Below are 17422 nucleotides of genomic sequence, written 5' to 3'. Positions count from 1 at the left end.
ACTATATTTTTTTGGGGGAAATGAATGGATTCCTATGCCCCACAAATAACCCAGAGATGCATTTTAAATAAAAGGACACATTCCACTCATGTTAAAACACGCTGATTCCCGGACCGTCCGCGGGCCGGATTGAGAAGGCGATTGGGCCGGATCTGGCCCCCAGGCCCTAGTTTGCCTACCCATGAAGTAGATTCTCAGTAACAAATTTGCTTGTCTTTAAGGTGGCTCCTCATTTGTGGAATGCTCTCCCAGGGAGGCTTTCCTGGAGCCCATGACATAGGGCCCCACTCTATTGGGCCCCCCCAAAAAATTAAAGAAAAAAACCCCAGGATGTACATTTCCAAAATATAAGATACTTCATAATTGTATTTCACTTCAACAATTACTTTGTTAAAATACATTTTTTGTTATGTGCAAATGGCTTTAGATACTTATTAGGTCCATAAATTACCATATAGCATATATTCAACACAAAAAACAGCAACAATTTGTTGTTGACAAAGGACAGCTGGATATAAAAGGGCCCCATTACCTTCAATAGCTTAGGACCTCATCAAACCTCAATTGGGCCCTGATCTTTAGGCACCAGGGGAAAATGCTTCTCTTCAACCAGGCAAACTTTGGCTGATTAACAACAGCAGCAACAATTTATTATTTATTTCCCAGCCACTCTGAGCGGCTTCCAACAAAATATTAAAAATACAATTCCATAGCTGTCAACGTTTCCCTTTTTTAAAGGGAAATTCCCTTATTCCAAATAGGATTCCTCGCAAGAAAAGGGAAAAGTTGACAGCTATGCAATTCTAATATTCTTAGAGTAACATCCTAACGCAGAGGTTTTCAACCTTTTTGAGTCCATGGCTCCCTTGACCAACTCCATTCTTTCGATGGCACCCTGCTCAAGAGCCCAGTTTCACCACCCCTTGCCTGCAGAGATGGCAGCCTCTCACCCTTTTTCGAACACCCTTCCTTGTGGAGGGTTCCCTCAGCCTTCTCTCCCCTATCCTTGGGCAGCCGTAGCTGCCACCCCTGGTATCTGAGCTGACTCCCCACCCCAATGAGAGGTCCCTCCTCGCACTGCCCCACAGGGGCCTGGGAAGTACCCCCTGACCAGCCCCAGAGGCACCATTCGCCTGTGGAGCTTGTAGCCAGGGCTGCTGCAACAAACAGCTGTGCAAGCCTTTGGGAGGCCGAGATGGGAGAGGGCATCAGAGGAGGGAAGGAAGGAGGGACAGAGGCCAGTGTTGCCCGCGGCACCCCTGAGCACCTTTCAAGGCACCCCAGGGTGCCATAGCACACTGGTTGAAAACCCTTGTTCTAAGGCCTTTCAAATGCATTTGTAGGGGGTTATTGGTTTTTGTTGTTTTATTATGTATTTTGTGCTTTTATTTTGTATTTCTATGCTGCGAGCTGCCGAGATCTTCGGATGAAGGACAGTATTTCAATTTAAAACAAACAAACAAATAAATAAGTTACAGGTAGGAAACCGTGTTGGTCTGCCGTAGTCGAAACAAAATAAAAAAATTCCTTCCAGTAGCACCTTAGAGACCAACTAAGTTTGTTATTGGTATGAACTTTTGTGTGCATGCACACTTATTCAAATACATTGAAACAGAAGTCCCCAGACCATTATATATAGTGAGAGGGTGGGGAGGGATATTACTCAGAAGGGTGGTGGGAATGGGTGATCGGCTGATAGGTGTGGTAAACCTGTTAACGACTGCAATTGGTCTTACAGGAAAAAAGCAAGGGGCCATATCATGTATAATGAGATAAGAATCCAATGCCTCTATTCAGACCAGGTCTCTCCATGGTTTTAAGTTTGGTAATAAGTTGCAATTCAGCAACTTCTCTTTCCAGTCTATTTCTGAAATTCTTTTGTAATAAGACAGCTACTTTGAGATCTTGTATAGAACGTCCTGGGAGATTGAAGTGTTCTCCTACTGGTTTCTCTGTCTTGTGATTCCTGATATCAGATTTATGTCCATTTATCCTTTGGCGTAGAGTTTGGCCTGTTTGTCCAATATAGAGAGCTGAAAGGCACTGTTGGCATTTGATGGCATACACAATGTTAAATTAATTATCATAGAATCCGTGATGGGATTGGTCTGAATTTTTTCCATTCACCTTTCTTTCGTTTGAAGTTTGGATATTGTTTTTCTAGAACAGTCAGTGTTCAGGAGGAGCGGTATTGCTATACTGTATTATTTCATTCGGTTTCACATCCTCACTGAAGGCAACAATTGCCACATTTTGCACTGTGGATAACTTTTTTAAAGCACGGGCCGGGGAGTGCATGTGCACTGGGCGCACCCTTTGTGCTGGAAAACGTCATCCCAGCAGAAGCTGACAGTGTGAACTGTGGTCCTATTCTGTAGTGTTTGCCAGCGTGGCTAATGGTGTGCCCTGATTTCGAGATGGTACTATTCAGCCACCAAGTTATATACCGAAGGTCAGGGCTGGCCCATGCAAAAGTTGAGGTAAAGCCATTTCCTTCAGGTGGCAGGCAGATCTGGCTCTAGCCCTCACCGTGGCATGGCTGCCAGCCCCGCTGTGGCTTCTCCCATGCCACCTATTGCCTTCTCCACTGCCACTGCCCACAGTGTCAAATTGCTTCATGCTGAAGGATGGGCATTTTATACCTGGATCTCCTAGTCCAGGGGTAGGCAACCTAAGACCCGGGGGCTGGATGTGGCCCAATTGCCTTCTCAATCCGGCCCTCGGACGGTCCAGGAATCAGTGTGTTTTTACATGAGTAGAATGTGTCCTTTTATTTAAAATGCATCTCTGGGTTATTTGTGGGGCCTGTCTGGTGTTTTTTACATGAGTAGAATGTGTGCTTTTGTTTAAAATGCATCTCTGGGTTATTTGTGGGGCATAGGAATTCATTCATTAAAAAAAAAAAATAGTCTGGCCACCCCCAAGGTCTGAGGGACAGTGGACCGACCCCATGCTGAAAAACTTTGCTGACCCCTGTAACCTAGTCCAGTACTCTAACCACTGCACCACACTGTCTCTCAAAAGCTGGCCTATTGTTCTCTTGCCAGTGTGGTGTAGTGGTTAAGAGCGGTAGACTCGTATTCTGGTGAACCAGGTTCGCATCTCTGCTCCTCCACATGCAGCTGCTGGGTGACCTTGGGCTAGTCACACTTCTCTGAAGTCTCTCAGCCCCACTCACCTCACAGAGTGTTTGTTGTGGGGCAGGAAGGGAAAGGAGAATGTTAGCCGCTTTGAGACTCCTTATGATAGTGATAAAGTGGGCTATCAAATCCAAACTCCTCCTCTTCTTGCCCTTAGGATAAAGTTGTATCTAGCTGAGCGAGGCTTTGGCCCATTGATTCCTTCTATCTAGGAGTTTTACTAGCTAGTTGTTTCTATGGCAGCACAGAAGGTATGGGAGATAAAATGTAGGTTCGTTTGTTTTTAAGCACCAGTTATTACATGAAACAGACATGCCAATAACAAAAATGGAGACATACTCTTTCTCACAAAGTCTATTTCCAAGCATTTATTAGAAGTTCTTTACTACATCCATCTAACTATACCACTTGTAAGTTCTTTGTAAACATTTATTTCATTTCAATCATACTTGCAAAGCAGCCCCTCAGACCCATCTGAGATACGTATTTCTAGGGTCCGTCCTATTCTGCTCATTGTGATTTGTTTTAAACTGGTTTTAATTAAGTTGTTGTAACCCACCCTGGGACCTTATGGTGATGGACAGGTAAGAAATAATAAATAGTAATAGTAATAATAGTACCTAATGTGCAGGTAGAGAATGGAGAAACAGTGTCCATGACTAAACTTACATTATATGAGAGCCCCAGAATAATATCAGCTGCTCTCGAAAGCAAATTGGGTCCAGAAGATGCATTGAAAGGACCTGGGCTCTGAGACTCCTGGGTAATATATTGCAGCAGACTAGCATTCCCCTGGAAAGACATTTGCAGGTTGCTTTAAGAGAAAACCAAGATCTTGGATTAGCAGCTTGCTCTAGGCTTATATCTGGATGCCTCAGAAGGGCCTGGTAGCAAGCTGTGGTGATATTAAAACTAGCGTGGAGAGTGAGGGGGGATAAATTGCTCCTGTGAGGAGATAAGCCTTGCAGGCAGAGTTATGCTGCCCAACTTCAACATGGTGAGCTCTGAAGATTAAAAAAGATCTGAAGCCCGGCTGAACAGGCTTGGAAGCAAAATGGGGTTGTTCTACTCCTATTACTGCTGACGCTTTAAAGCAGGGATCAGAGATATTCCACAAAGGCGCTTGTTTGGAAAATATCTGAGCCCACAAGCTCCTGAAGAAGAGAAACTCTAGAGCAGGAGAGGACAATCTCTACCAGTAGCTCACAGATATTAATATAATGAGATGGGGCAGATCTGCAAGGAGAGGAGTGGGTCTCTTAAAGCCAACATGGTCGGTATTCCAGGTAGTGTCTTGGCAGCCGGCTTGGCAGTGGCCATGATTGGTGTCCCAGCAGCACTGGGGGCAGCAGGCTTCACTGGAGCTGGAATTGTAGCTGGCTCTCTGGCTGCAAAAATGATGTCGGCAGCGGCCGTCGCCAATGGTGGAGGAGTAGCAGCTGGGAGCGCTGTTACCGCGCTTCAGTCAATCGGTGCTGCTGGGCTGTCCGCTGCTACCACGGCTGCAGTGACAGCTGGTGGAGCACTGCTGGCTGCCATCTTCCCTTAAGAAGAAGACACACATACACAGAGACCATATCTACTTGGGAAAGCAGTACTTGGAAAATTATGCTTTGCTGTCAACAACATAATTCACTTGATTTACCTTCAGTAAAATGTGATTTTAATCAATGCTATGTTATTCCTATTGGCCAAAATGTGCAAAAACAAATAAAGCTTTGAGAAAATAAGGAGACGGGGTTGTATATTGCCAGAAACTGAGTATAAGCAGTAGGGTTGCAATCCACCCCCCCCCCCCCCGTGTGTGTGTGTGTGTGTGTGTGTGTGTGTGTGAGAGAGAGAGAGAGAGAGAGAGAGAGAGAGAGAGAGAGAAGCTCTCTGCTGTTAATTGTTGCACAACATGAAGAAAATATTTAGCACACAGTTGCTGCACCTGCATGATGGTCAAATCTGGACGTGTTGATTTTCTGCCTATCAATATATTAAAAGCACACACCATTCTTCAGCAAGGAGAAAAAGGAGGAGATATTCCTTCATAGCACTGGCATTCTCCATTATACCTCAGGCTAGCCCTTATCACTCCTCAGTTGCCAGGCTGAGTGGAAAATGGTACCATTTATCTACATGTATACAGAGTTGCTGATAAACATCTGTACCCAGCAAGCACATCTATTTTGGCCGGGCTTTTGCTCAAGTTTAGAGGGCACCACAAAACAAGTTATACACGGGTGAAGTAGCAATTGGCCAAACACCGCAAATCGAAGAGTGTTTGACTTGTTATATAGTAAAGGCTGAGTGGGGTTATGAAAACGAAAGATTGACGATACAGTAAGCCTGCGAACGGGACTGGCAACCTTGGGGTTAAGAATGGAGGGCTCTAAATGCAAATATGAAGAGGGGCATGTGATGGGCACAAGGTAGACCCTGAGAGAGCTGGAAAGGGGTTAGAGAGGGAGGGATAGAAACAGAAGGACTACAAGTAGGATGGTTAACTAGCTAGAGGAGGAGACTTAGAGAATGAGAAAAGCAGGGCAGAGAAAAGCCAGAGCTTAACTCTTATTCCAGCGCAAGGCAGGAAAACAAAAAGAGACTTATTTGGGGGGAGAGGCTGGTAAATCACCCCAGGTTCCAGGCTACTCAGGTTTCCTGAATGGCTTTCAACTGAGCACTTGGGCAGGTCTGGAGGGGGGGACCCAAAGTTGCCTTTTCCGCAAGTCCCTAACTAAAACGTGAAAAAAGGAAAATAAATAAAGAAAAGGAAAAGCCTGTACAGTGGTACCTCAGGTTACATACGCTTCAGGTTACATACGCTTCAGGTTACAGACTCCGCTAAGCCAGAAATATTACCTCGGGTTAAAAACTTTGCTTCAGGATGAGAACAGAAATTGTGCAGTGGCAGCGCAGTGGCAGCAGGAGGCCCCATTAGCTAAAGTGGTGCTTCAGGTTAAGAAGAGTTTCAGGTTAAGAACAGACCTCCAGAAAAAGTTAAGTTCTTAACCCGAGGTACCACTGTATCATTGATGGGGCAATGCTATTGGGTGACAGAGAGAAGGTGGAATTGCTCAGCAGCTGCTTTCTCCCAAAAGGAAGACTGTGCCCAATCTGATGATGATAGAATAAACCAATTGCCTTCTCAATCCGGCCCGCAGACGGTCCGGGAATCAGTGTGTTTTTACATGAGTAGAATATGTCCTTTTATTTAAAATGCATCTCTGGATTATTTGTGGGGCATAGGAATTTGTTCATATTTTTTTTTCAAAATATAGTCCAGCCCACCACATGGTCTGAGGGATGGTGGACTGGCCCATCGCTTAAAAAGGTTGCTGACCCCTATTCTAGAAGCTACACTAAAAGCAGAAAAAAACTCTTCTTATGCTTTAATATTAATATATTTTTCATCTTGAAACATTGCACAGGTACAATTTGGTTTTCTGCTCAAAATGGTGCCAAGCCTCTCCTCGCCCTTCAGCTGTTGCTAGGCTACAGTTTTATTCATCCTTTACCAATAGCTGGAGTTGATGTGAGTCCAACAATATATGGAAGATCACAAGTTTCCCACCTCTTGACTTATGCAAACAATGCATAAATATGTGACACAGTCCACACGCAAAACAATCTTCTATACAGTTTCAGCTGCAAAAATTGGCAGGATGAAGAGAGGAGAGGTAGGGCAAATAATGGAAGACCGTGTGGAAAGTGTCATTATCAAATCTGTACATTTAAGAAAGGGTCCCAAAAGGTTAAGCCAAGGTCCCTACTACATTTTGAACTCAGCACCGTTCTTATGAAGGTGAAATCAACAACATATCTTGTTGTGATACCAAGAAATGCATTGTGGAATAAGCTTTTAATAAATTAGAGTCTATGTAGAAAGTATAATCCTCAGTTACAGGGCTATATGCATGGTGGTAAGGGGCTCTGCGGAGAGTTAAAAGTAATAAATAAATATGGGGGATCTTTGGCCCTCCAGGCATTGCTGAATAACAACTTTCATTAGCCCCAGCAAGTGTGGCCAATAGCCCGGGAGGTTGGGAGCTGCAGTTCAGCTTGAGGGCCAAAGGTTCCTCACATCTGCAGTAAAATGAAATACAAAAAGTATAGAGATTAACAATTCAATTAGATCTAGGGCCTATTCAAAATAAGCAAGGAGATCCAGGAAACCGGCAATACAACCACAGTGGCAAAGAAACCATTGTTTCTATTCAGAACCAAATGAATGGAGTTGAACATTTTGATAACCAGCAGTTTAGCAGTTCAGCAGTTCAACCCTATAGTCCCACCTTTAAATTCCTTTGGCCAAGTATGCTCACCTTATTTTGGAATACAAACTGAGAATTCCATATTACTTTCCTCTTGATGAGCCTTAGCAAGTTCCTGGTCTAAGAATAAATTTATTTTTTTCTCAAAAAGGATGTTTTAGTATTTAGAACAGGGAATCCTGGATTCTTACTTTTTTTAAAAAGTTACGTGCCTTTATTAAAGCTGGTTACATGCCTCAGGATGTTTCCCTCATTCTTTTCACCTGTGCATTATAAGATTGCTCACTTTTCTATGAGTAAGCCCCATGAAAGTCAATGGGACTTACTTCTGAGTAAACAGGCATGAGGTTGTATTGTAAAGCAAGTTTACTCAGAAGTCTGTGAGTTTGGAACTGCAGCTTTCAGTGGGAGAGAATACAAACTGATAAGACTTTAAAGTGCCTCAACTTTCTTAATTGTTTCAGATGCCTCGGGGTTAATATTTACGCATCCCAAACACTAATTTGTGATTAGTTTGCAGTGGGGTCTACCATCTAACTGAGCTGGATCATTTGGATTTTAAACCACCTGGCCACATTGAGTTACATGGGACAGACACAAAATTAAATCCCACTTTTCTAGTAGCTTTGAAGGTTGTTAGGCTGCAACCCTATACATACTTACTTTGAAGTAAGCCCAATTTAAATGATTGCATGTACTTCTGTGTAAACATGAGCTTGACTTTCACCAAACAAGATATTTAAAGAAAATCACCAATAACCATGCAGCAAAATAGCTGAACATCCTTATCCCAGCTCCGCCTCGTTCCTTAGGCAGCCCCACCCACCTTGCTCCTGATTGGTGCTGATAGACCCATTTAATCTTCTCCGCTCTCTCCAAACTGGCAAATGAGAGGAGGAATTAAGAAGGGGAAAGGGTTATTAGAATACCAAGTTTTTATTTTTGGAAAAAGAGGAGAAGCTGTAGGGTTTAGGTGAATGAGAAGAAAGGTGCGCTCCTGGACCAAACCTCTGAATTTTTGCGTTCTTGTGTTCAAGTTGGTTACTTGCAGGTCATGGCATTTGTGGATACTGTAATATCCTCAGCTGGGTTCAACCACTTGCAGGATGTACAATCTGAACTTATCCAGGTGAGGAGCAAGGGGTTTATGGTGTCCTGTTGGCTTGTGTCCTTTGCCGAGGGTTGGGAATTAAAACGGGGGGCGGGGGGGGCGTTAACCGGTCTCTGACTTGGCCCTAGGTTACTTCTTAGCGTTATAAAATATCTGCCCTTAATTGATGTGTTCCATTTTGCTTCTTTCCAAACACTTCTGAATTCTGCCTAACTTGTTTGAAGATGGCAAAAGGAAGAGGTTTTTTAAAAAAGTGTATGTAAAACTTGGTTTTCATGCTTCCAGCAAGGCACTCTTTCTGAAACAGCCATATATGTTTTCTTGTAATATGCATATGCTAGGCTTCTAGGATAGCTTTTAAAGTTGCACATGTCTACCTGCTAAATATGTTGTTTATAACCACAGTCATAGAATTCTGGATCTAGAAGGCACATTGGAAACAATACGCTCCAATTGGTTGCTCAGTCAAGGGAAAATTACAGCATCCCTGTCAGGTTCCAATCCTGCCTCTGCTTATATACCTCCAGTGAAGGAGAATCCCAACCATCTCCTGAGGCAGTCTGTTCCGCTTTTCTTACTGTTGGCAAGTTTCTGCCTACCTGCAATTTTCACCTATTGGTTCTAGACACAGGTCTGCTTTGTCTTCTTTGGAACAGCCCTTCAGATATTTTAAGAAATACATGATAACAGTCTTCATCGTCTCTTCTCTGGGCACAACATGCCTGCTACCCTTGTATGTCTCCCCCTTTTTTCTTCCTGCCTAAGTTCCTAATCTAAGTTTAGAATGTGAGCTCCTCCAGGCAGGGATCTGCATTTTATAATATTTTTTGGCACAATTAGGGTAGAATTGAATTTCCATGTGTTTCTAACAACATGCTCACTCTGCCAATGTATTTGCCCTTTCGCTGTAGAATCAGCAGTATAAATGCCTTCTCATGTGAAGAAAGCAGTGTCCTTCAGGAGACTGGTGATATATGTGGGGCTTCCTTTATTTTAAGATTTTAATTTTGTCATTCATGTGAAATGGGCAAGATAGCATACCTTCTTTTCTGCACAGTCTTATTACGTTTTCTCTTTTGCCCCTCCCTTTGCCTAAATTTTCTTCAAAAATGTGTACCTAATCAATGCTCTGAAATTATGACTGGGGAGAAACATGTAATCTATAATGGTTGCTTGTTTTATAAATCACTGTACGCCTGTTTCTTGACTTTAACTGTGGTGGGACCTGGATTTTTAGAGAAACTTGTGAACACTGCCATTGTGCCAGGTAAACTGACAAACTAGTAGGCATGGGGTATCCTTGGTTCAGATCTCTGACTGAGCCATGAACTTGCTGGGTGTGGCGAAGCAAGCTGCAGTTTTGTTTTGGTCTCCACCCCTTCTGCAATCCAAGAATAAGACTACTAACCTACCTTACACAAGTATGGATGGTGATTCATTTTGGATCCTTCACAGAGGATCACATGATTGCAAGAGGCCTTGCACCCCAGAGGCGTTCATGGGCAGATGGAAGAGGGAAGCTTGTGTTTAGAGAAGAGAGCTCTTACAACAGGCATAGGCAAACTCCAGCCCTCCAGATATTTTGGAACTACAATTCCTATGATCCCTAGCTAACAGGACCAGTGGTCAGGGATGGTGGGAATTGTAGTCTCAAAACATCTGGAAGGCTGGAGTTTGCCTATGCCTGTCTTATAACCAAGATTCCTGTGTGCTTGGCATTGCAAGGGCATCTCTCAGTTCTGCTTCCTGATCCTGATCTAAATTTATTGTACATCATTACATGACAAGGATAACTGTGACTTTAAAGATGAATAGGAACCCTTTACAAAGTACTTAAAGAAACAACAAAATGAACTGGTCTCCTTGGCAGGTTTTGAATAAACATACACAAACTTTTTATTGATAATATTTAGATAGATAAATTAAGGATCTGTACAATTCTGTAACATGCAGAGAATAACTAACGCTGAAAAACCAGAGAGAGGAGCTGAGGGAAGTCTGGGGGGAAGGGAGGGTTTTCTGTTTTCCGGGGAGGGGAGGGGAAAAATGGGGATGGGGGAAAATGAGGATGATGTATTTTTGAAGAACTGTTAATTTGAAATTCCTAATAAAAAATAAATTTCTTGTACATCCAGTCATACAACAGCAGTACAGTGCTGTGGGATGTGATCCTGATAGGTGGGTTTGAGAGCACTAGAAGACAGGAGCCACAAGAAACATTTGCTCCATGGTTTTCCCCCAGGGCTCAAAATATTCTGATGAATATTTTTGTTGCCTATCTTTGAGCTCCCTGTAGAGATAGCTAGGGTCCTGCCTATCCCTGATGCAGAATTGTAGCTTGTGCAGGAGGCCTGATAAGAAGCCCATTATCTTTGCCCTAATGGCAGGCACTGGAGCGCATTAGAAGCTTTTGTAAGTTGCTTCAGAGTTTAAAGCAAGGAAACTGAAGGGAACGGTTGCAAGCTTTATTCAGCAGGAGCCAGTTGCGGCACCAGGGCCTAACCTTTTTGTACTGTTTGTTTACGTTACAGTGGTGGAAACAGGAGGATTCATTAGGCCATTCATCTCGGGGGCTCTTGGATGTGCCCCAGCCTGAGGGGGTTCAGCAGATGAAGCAAGAATATGAAGCCTACTGGGATGTTGACTTCCTCATGAGAAACTTCTCTGCCTCGGAGCCAGCCACCTCTAGTGCTACTTGGGTTGGCCAAGAGGAACAACCTGCAGTGTCCACTGCCTGCCTGCCAGTAACCACTGAGGAGGGAATGAGAAGCAGGCTACCCAAAACCAACAGAGGGGTGCCTGATGCTCCTTGGGCACCAGGGTTTGACACCAAACTCCAACCAGGAGATAGCTCTGTGAACTATGTTCCTCCTGCCCATCACGGATACGCCCAGAATGTGATGGATCCAAATAAGAGCCTAGCATTGTCCAGTGATCATCTGCAGCACTTCCTTGCCCAGGCAGATTTTGGGGCTTTTGCTCCCACAGTACAGCACCATGGAGAGGCAAAGCAGAGAGTTCATGGGCAGTACTACCAGCTGACCTATGTACACCCAGGTCCCTCTTTGCAGAGCAAACATGGATCTCACAGTCAGCTTCCACCGGCGCAATCCCAGCTGCCGCACGGCAGTCTGCTGAGCAGCAGTTTCCCTACCTACCCTGGCCACTACCAAGCCACATTACAGCTTTACCAGACAGATGCAGCTGCGTCTACTACATCTTCCCTTTACAGCACCCTGACGCCTCCTTTGCCTGCGAAGGAAGCCGCAGACAAGCCTAAGAAAGGACACAAGACTTCATCCCGTAAGCAGCCTGCCAGTCACATCTGCAATTATCCCAACTGTGGGAAAACTTACACCAAGAGCTCCCACCTCAAGGCCCATCTTCGCACTCACACAGGTAAAAAAAAAAAAGCCGCTTTATAATAACAACAACAACAACAATAATAATAATAAAAATTTATTTATATCCTGCCCTCCCCAGCCGAAGTCAGGCTCAGAGCGGCTAACAACAGTAAAAGTAACACAATTTACATAAAACCACAATCAATTAATTGAAATACATTCTAAAATCAATTCATTCTAAAATCAGTTCAGTTAATGGCAACCATTGGGCTAGAGTTCTGAGGATTAGCAAAGGAGGGGGTCAGACTGTGCCTTGGCCCAAAGGCCTGGTGGAACAGCTCTGTCTTGCAGGCCCTGTGGAAGATGTCAAGTCCCACAGGGCCTAGTCTCTTGTGACAGAGCGTTCCACCAGATCGGGGCCACAGCCGAAAAAGCCCTGGCTCTTGGTTGAGGGAGGTCCCTGGGTTGGGAGTGGATTCCTTAGTAATGCTGTCCTCAGTAGTATCATCCTGCAAGTTGAACACTACTTAACCATACTCCAGCTTTCCACTGGAAATTCCCATCGCAGGTACTCTGCTTTCTATTCTGGTTCCCCCCCCCCATCATTTAACTATAGGGTGTTTCACTACAGTGACCCAGACCCATGCCAAGGCTGGAGGGGGAAACTGCTGCTGATTGAGTTGTTCTTCAATAGTGGGTGTGAGTCTACTCAGTTGCCTTTTTTAGATGAAATCATACCCCACCTCCCCCAAAATGAGCAGGTTTGTAGTCTGGGGGTGATCCTGGATCCATCTTTGTCATGAAAGGCCCTGATGACCTCAGTGGCTAGGAGAACCTTTTTATTAGCGTTGGCTAGTAAGATAGCTATGGCTGTTTCTGGACTGGGATGGCTTCGCTTCTGCCACCCATGTGCTGATAACCTCCAGGCTGGATTACTGCAATGAACTCAATAAGTGGGGCCTTCCTTGAGAAGCCACAGATTACCTCCCATTAAATATTAGATGGGCTCTGTCTCTGTTCCGTTTTGGGCGCCTGGTAAAGCCCAGCCTCTCCCAACAAACATTTTATGTAGATATTTTCCCTTGTCTGCATCTGTATTGGAACACATGGGGGTTATATAGATTTTTTTGTTTTATCATTTGTATGTTCGTTGCCCTTGGGACTCTTGGGAGGAAGGGTGGGATAGAAACATAACAAGAAGCAAACATAGAAATAAGTTAAGTAAACGTGAGTATAATCCTCTTTTGGCTCAGAAGAAGCACAAGGTTGCAGTGATTGTTGCTGGTCTCTTGCAGGTGAGAAGCCATACCCATGCCTGTATGAAGGGTGTGCTTGGAAATTTGCCCGCTCCGATGAGCTGACTCGCCATTATCGCAAGCACACTGGCCAACGCCCATTCAAGTGTCAGGTCTGCCTGCGCACTTTCTCCCGTTCGGATCACCTCTCCCTCCATGTGAAGAAACACGTGTAACTGATGCCCAAACCCTGGACTGCAGTGGACATTCTGGGCCAACAGGAGATCTTGAAGAAGAGGGTGGTAGGGGTGGGTCATTGGATAACTGCAGGTGTAAGCCTTTCTCTACTTGTAGCCCCTTGTCCTTCACAAGTGCTGTGTTCTGCATCTGTGGTAGGGAACTAATTAGGCCTGGCAAGGGTCTTAATCTGGGCAGCTAGGCCACTTCCCCCTGAACTATGGCCATCTCAATGGTGTGGCAATTAAAGACATGGCTGGGATTGGCTGCACTAGCGAGTTCTGGTGCAGCTTCTCTCTGTGCTGATCCAGGCTCTTAACTGGATCAAGTTTGCCACTGTTCTGTATATGTACTAATTTCTATGAAATAAAACCAAGCCGTTGCAGAATGATTGGGGTAACAACTCATCTATCTCAGAGGTGAGGAATCTGTGGCTCTTCAGACATTGTTTGGCTAAAGTTCCCATCATACCATTGCTTGTTCCAGTTTATGGGGACATCGCTTGTTTATGGGGACATTGCTTGTTCCTTGCTCATGGGGAATAGAATCTTCTCCCTGTATTTTGCTTTTCTGACCCAGTCGTCATCCATGCAGACCACTGTCTTCAGTCCCCCCAGAATGTTCCTGTAGCTACGGGTTGCTTACATAAGTTGAGTTCGCGTCCAAGGGATGTGGGCATCCCGAGACAACTGCGTCCTGCGGGTTCTCTAACTGTATAAAGGGAAGGTGGAGTAATAGTACCATCCAGGGCAAAACCCTACAGCTTTCTTTATTAAAATGAATTGGCTGAAAAAGTGCTGTCTCATGTATTTCATTTGTGCTGAAAACTGAAAGTGTTCATTCTACAGTTTGCTGGATCAGATACTGGGCAACAGAGCTCAGAGTTTTACCCTCTAGAAGACAAATAATTTCTGGTGTCCTCTCACCTTTTTAGCAGCCAAAATGATCAAAGTTCAAAGTTTATTATGAGATTTGTGAGGTCCATGCCTTTACACAAAATACCATAAAACATTATTAAAAGATAAACAATAAAATTATAAAAATAAGCTAAAACTCATGCCATGCTGTCCCAGCAAGCCAAAATGATAATGCCAAGAATAACTTGGCCCCACCAGAAGGATCACACATTGGTACCTTTCATCACTGCATAGATTGAAATAGGCAGTGCTTTGGGGGGGTGCAGAATCTTAAGTTTGGCCTCATTGAGGGGCAGTCTTTCAATACGAGTCAGAAAATGAGAGTACCCCTAAACATTTTTTAAGAAAAAAAAGCTCTTAAAATAGGATGGGCTTGTAGGCATATAACAATTTATTCTTACGCTATTCCTTCTTCCTGTTCACTACCAATTTGCTTGGTAAAAACCTGTCCTGGACTGATTAAAAAAGTAAACTTTGTCTTAAACTTATGGTCACATTAACTGATTATATGAACCTTCCTGGTTGTACACAGCCTCAGATTTCACATGTCAGTAGATTAAGGTTTGTGTATAAATTGGATATTTCCCACCTCACCCCAGCCACTAACTGTGCAATAGTAATCATGTCTACTCAGAAGTGAGTCCCGCTTAATTTGGTGGGGCCAACTTCTAAATAAATGGTGTTAGGATTGCAGCTTTAGGTAGAAGGTACAGAAATCTCTAGAAGGGCAACATAATGCTGGTCATATATTTTAAAGTCCTCAAACTACAAAATGGGAGCAGCAATCCAAAAACAGTATTGGTTGAAATTGTGGTTGTGATAGCTGCTGCTGAGTAATAAAACTATTGTCATGAGACACAGCCAGAAGGCTGCATTGTGGCCTTTGCTAAGAGGTATTGTATGTGGCAATATAGTTGCATTAATCTGGCTCTGGAATACTATAATTTTGGGAAGGATGAGTGACAAAAAACCCTCTTTAAGAAACCACAGACCTTGATTTACATTGCTAAAATGTGATTTCAGACATAGTGCGTGTATTTTAAGTGTGAGGCATTTTATTCAGTGGAAAAAATGATTGGCCGGATCTAGTGCTATAGTGGCCAGGAGAAAAAGAGCACTGGGCTTCTCCTGAATCTTTAACCGTTACTTAGAAGAGAAAATGTGTAACTTGCTTTGCAAGCTATACCTGTTGAAATTCTCTCTTCTACACATTAAAGGTGCAGGAGCCCAGGGCTGTAGCTAGGGGGTGGTGAGGTGGGCCCCCGGCAGGGGCACAGGCGAGGGGGGGGGGCGCAAAATAGACTATAAATATGTCAATAAATATGTCTATAAATAAAAAAATTGATTATTGCCTTATAAGAAATGGTTTTAAATAGAGAGTGGATTGAAGGGGGGGTTGGATAAGAGGTGGAAAGAAGAGCTAATTTGTCCATGGCTAGGGGGCGCAATCTGGACGGTTCTGCCAGGGGTGCAAGATCGCCTAGCTACAGCTCTGCAGGAGCCCTGTGTCCCATATCCCCCTCCCTTGAGCACCCAATCTAGTGCTAGCATGCACATGGTGCTAAGAGGAAGGCACACTTGGCAAATCCACACAGCGATCAACTCCCACCCAGAAACCTATGTCCCCACTGTGGAAGCATGTGTGGATCCAGAATTGGCCTCCACAGTCACCTACGGACTCATTGTTAAAACTGTGTTTATGGAAGACAATCTTACTCGGCTACAAGTGATCTCCGAAGAAGAAGAAGGTTTCTCTGTAGGGGAGCTGGTTCCTTGCAGTCAGCAGACGCCTGCTGTCTTCCTCAGTGAATAGACAGCTGTAATGTTTTAAGTGTGGTAGATATGGGTTGAGTACCCACTTGCAGCATTGGTGTTTTCAATTGGTGAATGTGTGCTTTCAAACTAAATCCATGTTCCTGAAAATGCCACGACAGTGGATGCTTCCACATGGAAGTTTATCATGGCCTCTGTTGCTTATGCGTACAAGTTTTGCCCTGGGCCCACATTACAACCAAAATGCCATCCTATTTGGTTCAGTTTTACTGGTTTTTTGTTTTAAAAATCTGATAAATAAATGCTAAAAACCATGTGTATAGACCTCCCCTGGTGATATTTGTAGGAAATCAGCAATGGAGCACCAGTCCAGAAGGGGAGTATGACGTTGAGTTGGGGCACTCTAGCAGCTTTTTCTTCAAAAGAAAAGTACCAGCGTTAAGCATGCTTTAAAAATCATGTGGTTAATGTAACCTGTACTTAGCCCTAAGTGGTCACATCTACAAGTATATCTCATTATCTCTGAAGCAAGGCTGCAAACCTTGCATAATTCAAATCACCAGCGCTATAAATTCTTCCTCAGATAACAGTATCCTTTCTGGGGCTGATCAAAGCCACCTGGTTGCCAGGGTTACTGATTGTTTGCCTAATAATGCCCCCTGCAAAACATCCCAGCATTAGATAGTTTAGAAACAGTTCTCCTCCCTTCTCAGGTTTAGGCTTAATTGCCTCGTTATCATTAAGGTGGGGTTTCCTTAGCATTGCCATCAAATCTAAACCCCTCTTCATTCCATCATTGGCTGTGTTCACATTTGACAATGAGCTGTGGCCTCCCTTGTTCACACAGCCCAATTATTCTTTGCTTTGTGTAAGGGCAAAGTAGGAAGCAGATGTTTTGGACTATAAATCCCTGACCATTGGCCATGCTCCTTGGGGCTGAAGGCATACCCTCCAACATTCTGCATGAAAATAGGGACATTCTATGCTTTAGAATTGTTGTTGTTTAGTCATTTAGTCGTATCCGACTCTTCATGACTCCATGAACCAGAGCACGCCAGGCACTCCTGTCTTCCACTGCCTCCCACAGTTTGGTCAGACTCATGTTAGTAGCTTCAAGAACACTGTCCAACAATCTCGTCCTCTGTCATCCCCTTCTCCTTCTGCCCTCAATCTTTCCCAACATCAGGGTCTTTTCCAGGGAGTCTTTTCTTCTCATGAGGTGGCCAAAGTATTGGAGCCTCAGCTTCAGGATCTGTCCTTCCAGTGAGCACTCAGGGCTGATTTCCTTAAGAATGGATAGGTTTGATTTTCTTGCAGTCCATGGGACTCTCAAGAGTCTCCTCCAGCACCATAATTCAAAAGCATCAATTCTTCGGCAATCAGCCTTCTTTACAGTCCAGCTCTAG

At 44.1% G+C, this 17422-nt stretch overlaps 1 protein-coding gene across 1 annotated transcript; it reads left to right on the top strand.

Annotated features, from left to right (window-relative positions):
* The first annotated feature begins 8288 nt into the window (after positions 1-8288).
* On the top strand, positions 8289-14120 carry KLF1 (KLF transcription factor 1). Its single transcript, XM_083593737.1, is given in 4 exon segments — positions 8289-8437; positions 8440-8528; positions 11042-11909; positions 13150-14120. Coding segments are annotated over 4 exon segments (1194 nt in total). The 5' UTR covers positions 8289-8376; the 3' UTR covers positions 13326-14120.
* Positions 14121-17422: the final 3302 nt, after the last annotated feature.

This window comes from Podarcis filfolensis (genome assembly GCF_964270895.1).
Source record: "Podarcis filfolensis genome assembly, chromosome: 17".
Taxonomy (NCBI): domain Eukaryota; kingdom Metazoa; phylum Chordata; class Lepidosauria; order Squamata; family Lacertidae; genus Podarcis; species Podarcis filfolensis.
This window is presented reverse-complemented; position numbering and strand designations above follow the sequence as displayed.